The 10,579-nt window shown below is 36.3% G+C and overlaps 1 protein-coding gene and 1 long non-coding RNA gene across 6 annotated transcripts; one reads left to right on the forward strand and one right to left on the reverse strand.

The window, feature by feature from the left end:
* Positions 1–1,271: 1,271 nt before the first annotated feature.
* LOC115995959 lies at positions 1,272–2,117 on the reverse strand. Its single transcript, XM_031235106.1, has 2 exons — positions 1,989–2,117; positions 1,272–1,703 (listed from the first exon to the last, which is right to left on the reverse strand). The coding sequence occupies exons 1-2, from the start codon at positions 2,115–2,117 to the stop codon at positions 1,272–1,274; spliced, it is 561 nt and encodes a 186-aa protein (XP_031090966.1).
* Positions 2,118–2,776: 659 nt separating this feature from the next.
* Positions 2,777–4,993, forward strand: LOC115995726. 5 transcript variants are annotated; one of them, XR_004093552.1, is made up of 5 exons: positions 2,777–3,170; positions 3,752–3,947; positions 4,340–4,411; positions 4,516–4,578; positions 4,686–4,993. It is a non-coding gene; the product is annotated as an uncharacterized LOC115995726 (long non-coding RNA). The 5 variants fall into 5 exon arrangements; XR_004093554.1 differs by having other exon boundaries at positions 3,760–3,947; XR_004093555.1 differs by having other exon boundaries at positions 3,763–3,947.
* The last annotated feature ends 5,586 nt before the right edge of the window (positions 4,994–10,579 follow it).

Below are 10,579 nucleotides of genomic sequence, written 5' to 3' on the forward strand. Positions count from 1 at the left end.
ATTGTTTATATGTATTAAGATTATACGTATTCGATAAAAAATTCGTAATTTGTTTTACATGAATGACTCGCACGCAAGTTATTAGACCCGTATTAAGATTATACGTATTCGATAAAAAATTCGTAATTTGTTTTAGATGAATGACTCGCACGCAAGTTATTAGACCCAATGATGAATGACAAAACTTAATAATCAATATATGAAATTTACAAATTATTAAATACTCCATGGTACACATCTTTGGTAGTTGAAGTACTACTCTGTCCAACTTCAATTCGTTGGCAATCAAAATTTTTAAACTCTTACGGTTGCTAATTTTGGAAGCAACAACGTACAGTTGGCCATGAATAAACACTCGGTTCCTTAAGAGCAACCCTACATGGGTTAGTTAATTAATGTTTGTCCTTGACTTTTGTTTATAATCATTGATTCATTGTGTACGAAAGCATTAGAGGGAATTGCATTCTTTGAAATTTGAATGTCAATCTTAGATCTGACGAAGTCATTGACATCCTAGGTATTAATACCATCTAGCCAGAATTGTTCCCGGTAACGATTTTTGCTTCCACCACTTAATCTGGTAACCTGGTAATGACCAGTCTTGTACCATTGCATAGGCCAAATAAGTGATCTATGTTCCTAAACAACATGACTGGAGATCCCACCTTTAGAGTTAATGCATGGTTTAGGGGTACCAGATGCTCTCAAGCCATACAGAAATTCCGGAGTGTGAATGTCGGAAATGATACCGTTACTTGAATCGGACTTACAGACTGTGTCACAACTGAAGTATGTGTTGTTCTCCACCACATTCAAATTACTCATATGCTCGTTGATGGCATTAACTACATCAAGTGTTGGAGCCAAGATTACACGGCTTTCCATGTATCGTTGGTCACACCCACCATTCTTGAACATAGGAAATATACTATCTTCAATTGTTGCTATATGGTCACTAGTAGATGGCAACAACATTTTCGAAGGGATGTTCACGTCTACATAACCATCATTTGGTCCTCCCATCGTTCCATCGCTGATAGAAGCTAGCCATTCTACAAATTCATCAACTTGTTGCACATCAACGCCTGGATCCATTCTATTTAGACGAAGATTCTTTGTTAATCTAATAACTTGGCATCTTTCCTAAAGGTAAGAAGAGTTGATAGTAGTTGATACAATATCTTGTTTTGTACCTTCAGGTATTATAGGTAATATTTGCCTAAAATCACCTCCAAATACAACAGTCTTACCACCGAATGTCTTTTCAGCACTTAGGGGTCTTTGAATCGCTTCAAATTCCTCATTGTTCGATCAAGAGCTTCAAAGCAATGCTTGTGCATCATCGCTACTTCATCCCAGATTATTAGCTTTGTCCTTATAATAAACTTAGCAAGGTGGCTACATTGACTAATGTTACACGTAGAATCTTCATTAAGAGCAATGGATGGGTATTGCAAATTTGGAGTGTGCAATTTTCCCCCAGGTAGAAGCAATGACGCGATACCACTGGATGTAACATTGATTACAATATCACCCTTAGAACGCAATTTTGCAGACAATGCCTTCCAAACAAATGTTTTCCTCGTAACACCATAACCGTATACGAAATACAATCCACCTTTGTGCAATGATACATCTTTCAAGATTGTATCGTATACTATGGTTTGTTCATCAGTTAATTGCCTTTCAATCTTTTGACTTTCCTCATGTAAAGCATCACGATCATAAGATAGTTCATTAAACAACAAACGATTATCAACCACTCATGCATCATCATAGTTCAGAATTGGCATTTGAGGATAATCTTTCAAATACTTATTGGTAAATTGAAGCAATTTCTCTAATTCAATCAATCCAAAATTCTTCTTTTCATCATTAGATAAACACAAATCTGCACTTGACAAAATTAAATGTTAGATCCATGATCAAAACAATTTAGAATATTAGAATAAAAATAATAAAGAGCTCATAAAATTCCTTGCGGTTACCTTTTTCTTGCAATACTTTCCATCTGTTACCTTGTACGTCCTTTGAAAGGTGATGTCACACTTCATCCACACATTTTTGGGCCTAATAACCAAGTTCAATGTAAGTAATATGACAAACAATTTCCTCATTGCTTGCGCAGTAGACCAATGACTTGCCTCATTTATTGCGTCAATGCATTCTCTGTCCTCTTCCAATAACCCCCGTGCATAGCAGGCATCTCAAAAACTTGGATATTTTAAACCCTCAAAGATCCTAATGTCTTCAAAACTGGTAGGACCACGAACTACATTCAAGAGACATCTCAAGTAATATATTTGGGCACTGCCCGAAGGTACGTAAAAAATGTAACTAATTGAAAACCCCGTCTTACTTGGATGTCATTCTCTAATATCCTTCTTCAAGACAAATTTTTTTAGCATATCAATATAAGTTACTCCCTTTTCCAAATCAAACTTCTTGTTAGCTTCGAACCAGCTAGTGAACATGCTTTGACCTACCGTAGGGCGATTCAAGACGTTCACTACAAGAAAAACAACTTTTAGTGACAAAAAATTAGTGACAGGTACAAAAACCCCTCACTAAATGTATTATTTACATAGTTTTTGTGACGGTTAAAAATTTCTCTAGCTAAAAGTTTACGATTTAGTGGCGGAATTTTAAATTTATATTTATTTTAAAACTATACTCTCACTATTGATAGGAATGATGTTGTTACTCTCACTATTGATGTCTACGAATTATTTCACCAAAATTTCATTCCCTCCAAAACTTTATTTTTGGGCGCCCAATTCTATTTTGCTCCTGAAAGAAATATGAAACCCTAAAGTCTCCAAGTTTAACTCTGCTTCTCGCTTACCCCATAGTCCAATCGATTCCAAAGCAAAGCCGACGACGTTGACATATCCGACGAGGGCTCTGCCTCCCTTGCGATAGCCGCCGACGAGGGCTCTGCCTCCCTTGCGATAGCCGCCGGCCAGTTCGCCTACCGCCGATACGTGTTTCTTATTATCTCATTTTCTAATTTTTTTGCTGTGTCTATCTGCTGACGAATCCGACAGGCGACGAAGCTGCTGCCGACAACGATCGACGACGAGGGCTCCGCCTCCCCTGCGATAGCCGAGCGCTCTGCCTCCCCTTTGATAGCCGCCGACCAGTTAGCCCACCGCCTTCGTCCATCGCCGGTAAGTGTTTCTTGTTATCTATATTTGCTATTTTTTTTTTAATTTTGACAGTTGAAAATTCATATTCGCCTTCGCCTACCGCGGGTATATGTTTGCTGTTATATGTACATAACCTTCATATGTGTGGTTGTGTGCTCACGGGATGGATGGGATGATCCAATTGTTAGGTTGGAATTTTGTGCAGTTTGAGACTTTGGGATATGGAAAGAACAGTGACTGATAAATGTTTTCTACCTTAGGAGATATTTTGTTAAGTTTAGCAGTCCAACCATTTCTCTTGCATTGGTTATGTATTTTTTGAACATATGAAGCAAGATCTCTTTGCTTGTCCATGAAATGCATGAGTATTTCATTTATTAAGCTTTTATTCAACCTAATTTACTGGAATGGGCTTGAAACTGTTTCATTGACTCATTGTTAAAGAACATGCTTATATGCTTTCTGCTGCTTCCTTGTGTTTCATTCTTAAGATGCTACTGATTGAGGGTAACGGTAATGTGAAGGGATTTGTTTTTGTTTTACCTGAAATTTTAGGTAATTCATAGACCATTGCTTAAATTGTTTTCACATGAATTAATTAGCACTTTAGCAGTGGGCAATGATTGAGAGGATACAGTGATCAGGTGGTTGAGGATGCAAATGTTGTGCTTTACATGTTTGGTTCTTATCGACTAGGAGTAAGGAGCTTCCTTCAGTGTTTCACTGTCCATAAGATCATTGTTCTACAGGTCAATTGATCTTCTGTATGCCAGTATTTCTCTACTGATTGTACCTGATGTAAGTTTTTATTTTTGTTGGTGGATAGTTTAAGCAGTATTGTTTGTTTAAATTTCTATTATAAGTTCAGGCAAAACACCTGGATTATATTACATAACACAGGCCAGTTCTCCTGTGTTTTCCAACTTTTAAATTGGAAAACAAGGGAGCTTTTCCACTTTGGAGAAAGAAAAAATTTCCCATTCTCCCTTTTACTTTTTAATTTTCCTTTTTGTTTGCTTTTTTCCAAAATTTTCTATTTATTGAATGTGCCCTAATATATTTACTATAGTTTTCAGATTGATTAATTGAGGATAGCATATTATAGAATTTCTGTCAATATGAATTGCACATTGCAGCCTGTAAGCCTGTTATGTTTGTACTAATGCTATATGGTTCTTAATTGTGGACAGAATTTGGACATATCCAATGTGTCTGTGTTGTACAATGTTGGACAAATTCTCAAGCTTGTTCCAAATGTTGAGGTAATTTTCTATAAATATGAATGTTGAACCTGAAATGGGAAATAAAACAGAGTAATTTTTTAAAAAAATGTCCATAGAACTAATCTTGAACTTCTGAACTCTAGAATTTCAGGACAACTCTACGATGTGTGAAGTTTTGGGCTAAAAAACGTGGCATTTATTCAAATGTGAGTCTTTTTCATATTATCTTTTCCCCTGCTTTTATTAAGTATTGATATCTTTCCTTTTGCCATTTTCTGTCTCTCCTTTTCTTTATACAATTTTACTTTAGCAGGTTTGATAGGGAAGACCAGTGTGAAAAGAACAAAGGCATTTGTCATTTTGAGGCTCAGGCTAGTGATCAGAAACTTCCCTTAAAATAAGAGATGGATTCTCCATTATTGATTGTTGAACGGTTCTCCATTAGGAAACATGTTTATTTGTACAGTCTCACCTTTCAAAATAGCCAACAAATACATTACTCTGGCTATTTGTTATAATCAGTTTCGTTGCCTTTAGTCTTTATAAATTTGTATGAAACATTTCATTTTTGGTAGTGAGGATGAACTCTTTTAATATATTGATCAAGCTTTGATTGCAAAATTTTTACCAACACAATATCTATAGCTACAACATAATATAATATTGATTAGTGATAAAAAAAATGTATTACAAAAGTTAATATTTAATGAGAAGTAACAATATATACAAAATTTAAAAAATAATATTTGATACTAAATTATAACTTTTAGTGATGGGATTTTCTATCATTACAAGAATATAATGAGAGTAAATTATGTTAGTGAGTAGTTGTAGGGATGTCAATCGGGCTCGAACCCGATGGGCTAGCTCGAAAAAATCCGAAACCGACAGGGCTATAGCCCGAACGGGTTAGCTCGATAAAAAAATTAGCCCGATGAGCCCAAAACCGATTAGCCCGATGGCCCGATAGGGCTAGCCCGAAATTAAATGGGCTAGCCCGATAGCCCGAACAATTAAAAAATTAAAAAATATTTTTTTATTATAAAAGTGATGTGAAACATAACATATTTGGAATTTATACGTGAGTTCATCTTTAATATTTTTTTTATCACTAGGTACATTTTTAAATAAAATTTTAATAAATACTACGTATATAAATATAAATATATATTACATATAATTAATATATATATATATATATATATATATATATATATATATATATATATATATATATATATATATATATATATATATATTGAAAAGCGGTTTTTCAACATGAATGATGTGATGGTGTGAGTGAAGTGGTGTATGGTGGTAAGTGAAGAGTGTCGTTCTCTAGGAAGGCGTAAGGGAATTGGCAAGCAAGCGGATTAATTACAAGGGCTAAAAGTGTTTGAAAGTTAGTCCGGAGCATTTGTATGGGTGAATCATGCTAAGAACAAAACAAAGTAATGCAAAAGAATAGGAAACAATTAAAGAGAAAGGGGATTCGAATCAACTCATCAAGCATGTTTTACCTTGATTTCCTATGGTCCTAGGACTTGACAACGCTCATTGGGCAAGATTGAGACAAGATCACTAGTGCCAACGCCACTCTCGTGGACGATGGCCTCTCTACCATGCCTTAGCTTTATTCTCATAAGAGCTAGGCTAGAAGAGGCAATTCATTAAACACTTTGTGTGCCTCTTGCCTTCCAATCTCCCTTTTCTCAAAGGTGAGAAGGAAATGTGAATGGTGAGGGCTAGGTATACTCCCTACTCTCGTAAGTGAGTATTCCTTTCCTATACCTCTATCACAACCGGATCCTTGTTGCCATAGAGTCAAGACAAACATCCCAATCCACAATCAATCATCAAACAAGCATTATCCAATCCTAGGTTTAAGAACTTTAGAACTCAAGGGAGATTATGCAAGACTAATTGATTCAAATCCTCAAAAGATCTAGCTACTCATGGCGAAAATTGAAATAAAAAAGCAATTGAACTAACAAAGCAATAGATTCAAATCAACAATTAGGAATTGAAATGCAAGAATAGAAAATGAAACTTAGCTTGAAATTGAAGTAGAATCCTTGAGTAACTTTGTTCAATACAATCTTGCAATGTAAATTTCTCTCTAAATCTAGCTATGGAACATGATCTTGGAGTGCAATTGAGCTATGGAATGGAGAGAATTTTGGAGCTAAAACCTAGAGAGAGAAAAGTTCTTCTTTTGGGAGCCAAGAGTTTTGAAAAATGGTTCCCTCATCCCTTTTTAAAAGTGAATAACCGCCAAATTTCCGCGATGGACGCTTGGCTGGACGCGCGTCCAAGGCGTGCTTCTGTTCTGCTTTGAAAACTTCAGAGGGATGAATTTTGGACGCGCGTCCATGGGCGCGTCCAAGGCAGGCTTCTGTTCTGCTTTGAAAACTTCAGAGGGATAGATTTTGGACGCCGGCCTGGACGCCCGTCCAAGGCCTGGCTGCGTTCTGTCTTGAAAACTTCAGAGGAGGAATATTTGGACGCCAGCCTGGACGCGCGTCCATGGGTGCGTCCATGGGTGTGTCCAAGGCCTATTTCGTCCTCCAACTTTGGCTTGTGAGTTCTTCTCCAAAATATCGCCATTTTCTGTCTTTAAGCACTTCTTTTTACCTATAAAACAATCGGTAAAGTGTGGAACGGAGTATGATGACAATATAAAGTATTCTAATGCAATATAGAATTAAACCACTCATAAAAGCCATGAATTATGCACTAAATAATCCAAGAATAACCTTATGAAGTTGGCATCTTTTGCACTTATCATATATATATATATATATATATATATATATATATATATATATATAATATATATTTATTAAAATTTTATTTAAAGATGTACCAAGTGATAAAAAAAATACTAAAGATGAACTCACCTATAAATTGTTAATTTGTTATGTTGGTATTTAATATTTAGATATTAGATTTTGGATCTGAGTTATGTGATGTTTCATACATAGTTATTACGACGCCCCGTTAAGTCGCTACACCCCTTGACCGTCTTGTCACCTAGGAAATGTTAAAATTTGGGGGTCTTAAACCGAACCGAACACCGAACCGAAATCGAACCGTTGCAATTGCATTTGTTTAATTTTAATGTGCTCAATGCTCATCCGGTTGACCCGTTCTAACTTCTAACGAATCCGGATCCGGTTGACGACTTGACCCGTTTTATTGAATGTAAGTATTCATTTTCGATTTTAGTTCAAATAGTCTAACCCGCCCGATAAGCCCGACAACCCGAAGGTCAGGGTTAGGGCTAACCCGAATCCAAGATTAAAATAATAATTAACCGACAACCCGAATCCGATAAGCCCGACAACCCGACAGGGCTAGCCCGAAACCGATAGGGTTGGCCCGATTGACATCCCTAAGTAGTTGTATTAGTGACGGGATTTTTTGTCACAAAAAGAACATTTTAGTGACGGTAAATATACCATCACAATATGCTTATTAATGATGGTATCATATCCCGTCACTATTTGTTTTTATCTACGGAAGAAATAACGATGGGTGGTGACCGTAAATTTCCCGTCATTAAAAGTCTTTTATGATGGTTTTTGATCTTTTAGTGACGGTTTTACCTCTCACTAATGAACAATTTTCTTGTAGTGGTTGTTGATCCGATCATCATCCTCAAACATAATTGATTGGCAGTTGGGTAAGTGAAAAATGAATCTTTCAATTGGAGGGTGCCTGAATTAAACGTCCTAACTAAGCAGTCACCATAAAGCCTCGCGCGCAAACACATATATACAATCATAGTACATGCTTATTTCATCTACCACCTCATTAGATAGTTCATCAGTTGTACTTTTGTAGAATTTTGTTGTCACCCTATCATTTCCTTTGTTGACATACTTGAAGAGATATTTGATTGATCTAGATTGGTTACACCATTCCACGTTTATGTGTGCCTTGTATTTGAGAAAAAGGTATCTATTATGTGGTACAACATATCTATTATCCAATTGAACACCATTCTTCAAGATAGTTCTACCATTGTCACGATGTTTGTATATTAGGTACCCATTATCATCCCAGCTGGAGAGATCAACAAATATCGTTCAGGAAGTGCTTTGAACACTTCATGTTCACCATGCATGCGATTTTGGCCTCTCTAGTCCACACGAACCGTGAACCATAAATTCCTCCACAACTTTGTAGTAATCCATGTCCATTGTTTTGTCTATAGAGTCCATGCAGCTTGCTAAAGAGTGTTGGCTTAAAATCAAAATGTGGGCATGTGGTAAGCCACGTTTTTGGAATTCAATAGTGTGCACAGCTGAAAATCAATAAGATTGAAATTACATATTAGATACAAAAATTTAACGTTCCTTTAGAAACTTTGAAAAGAAAAATTTGTATATGGTAAATATGATGATACATGTAGTTAAAACACCAAATAATTTTCCAGCCCGTAGTTCGTTTACCATACAATCCAACTTCAACTTGAAAACTCTACATACAATGTCTGGTCTATCTTCTGTAATAATTGCCAAAGATGCTACCTTTTGTCGGGTATTTGAGAGACATATTGTGCTATAAATAGAGTTCCTTGGGCCTATTACATGCTTAGAATAGCTTATTTTGATAAAAGATAAGCACACGAACTAATTGTGATTGCAATTGTGGAATATAGCATAAGTTGTAATTTTCAGGGTACTTTGACGAAAGTTTTGTAATTTGAGCATATCTTGATCTAGGAGTGTCCAAATGAGATTATTTAAGTGGCATTGGAACGTCAACTTAAACGGATACAACTTTGGTGAAGACGAAAAAGGTAAATTTGGATTGTGTAGCGGTCCATGAACGTGGACACTTCATGGATCGTTTGTTGATCGGGAACAACAAGTTCCACGAAATGTCCACGAAAGTGGACCACTCATGGACGAGGATCTGCGCGGAAAATCAGCATTTTAAGTCAAGGCTTGTGGCGGGATTAACTAACTACTTTTCATTTCATCTTTCCAAAATCCTTTAGGCTAGGTTTTTTCTCTCTATAGAGTAGAATCAACTAGCTACACTCCAATTTGTGTATTTTGAAGATTGCATTCACGGATTCTAATGTGGTAATCATCCCTGTCCATCTCAATTCCATTTTAATTCACTTTCTATATTTGATTTCCTATGATTGTGTATTCTCCAATTGCATTATGAATTGTGGCTAGATTCACCTAGGAGTTAGTTTTGACGATCTAGAATTTGTGCATGTTTGATCCTTAATTGTTAAATTGATGAGATTTTTATAATTGTGTCTTGATCCCTCATCACGAGTATTAACTCGTCTTAATTGCTTTTGTGTGGATGATGTGATGTATTGATCCCTCACTCATCACGGTCGTACATGAGCAAAGGATCAAGACACCACATCATCCACACAAAAGCAATTAAGACACAATTGCAAGAATCTTATCAATTCAACAATTATGGATCAAACAAGCATAAATTGTAGATCATCAAATCCAACTCCTAGGTGAATCTAGCCACAATTCATAATGCAATTGGAGAATACACAATCATAGGAAATCAAATGTAGAAAGTGAATTAAAATGTGAGAGAGTGGTAGTAAGAAGAGATGGTGCTTCCATGAAGTATTAATTGTCCACATTCCCGCCCTAAGATCTAAGAGAGCTAGGTCTGGAAGGAGTGGTAGACCAAGTTTTTGATAAAATGCCTTAGCCGATTAAGGACCTAAGAGTCCATGTTCTACGCAACTTGGTGATAGTGTTTTGTCTCCCTTAAGTTTAGATACGATTTGCATTGAATTGAATCCACCTTAGCCTAATGCATGCACAAGCTCTAGTGAATGAATCCAACTCCCCATTTTACTTGCTTTGTTCATTGTTCTTATGCTTTCCTTGCTCTCTTTTACATGCCTACACAAGTTCTCCTTGCACCTAGCTATCTCTTGTTGAAACTCTCCATTTGAAAGCATTGCACTTGATTGACTCCAATTTTTCATCCTTTGAGAACGACATCCGAGAGAATCTTCATTCTTCACCCATACTTTCTATCCACCGCTAACTACACCTTGTCAATTAGTTGATTCCGGGCTTCTCTTACCAATTATCCTTCTTAAGTTAAGGGGTGCACACTCCCACTTCGAGAGATCCTTGACCAATGTCCTAACAAAATAAGAGGTGAACAAAATTCAAATACACAAGAATTTAAACCTACTTG

The sequence above is a fragment of the Ipomoea triloba genome, chromosome 11 (genome assembly GCF_003576645.1).
Source record: "Ipomoea triloba cultivar NCNSP0323 chromosome 11, ASM357664v1".
Taxonomy (NCBI): domain Eukaryota; kingdom Viridiplantae; phylum Streptophyta; class Magnoliopsida; order Solanales; family Convolvulaceae; genus Ipomoea; species Ipomoea triloba.

Excerpts from the sequence above, each read along its gene's own strand:
- LOC115995959 (XM_031235106.1), bottom strand. The coding sequence starts at position 2,117 with ATGAGGAAATTGTTTGTCATATTACTTACATTGAACTTGGTTATTAGG. Across the intron at positions 1,704-1,988 it reads GAAAGTATTGCAAGAAAAAG|GAAAGTCAAAAGATTGAAAG; the intron begins GTAACCGCAAGG and ends GCTTTACATGAG.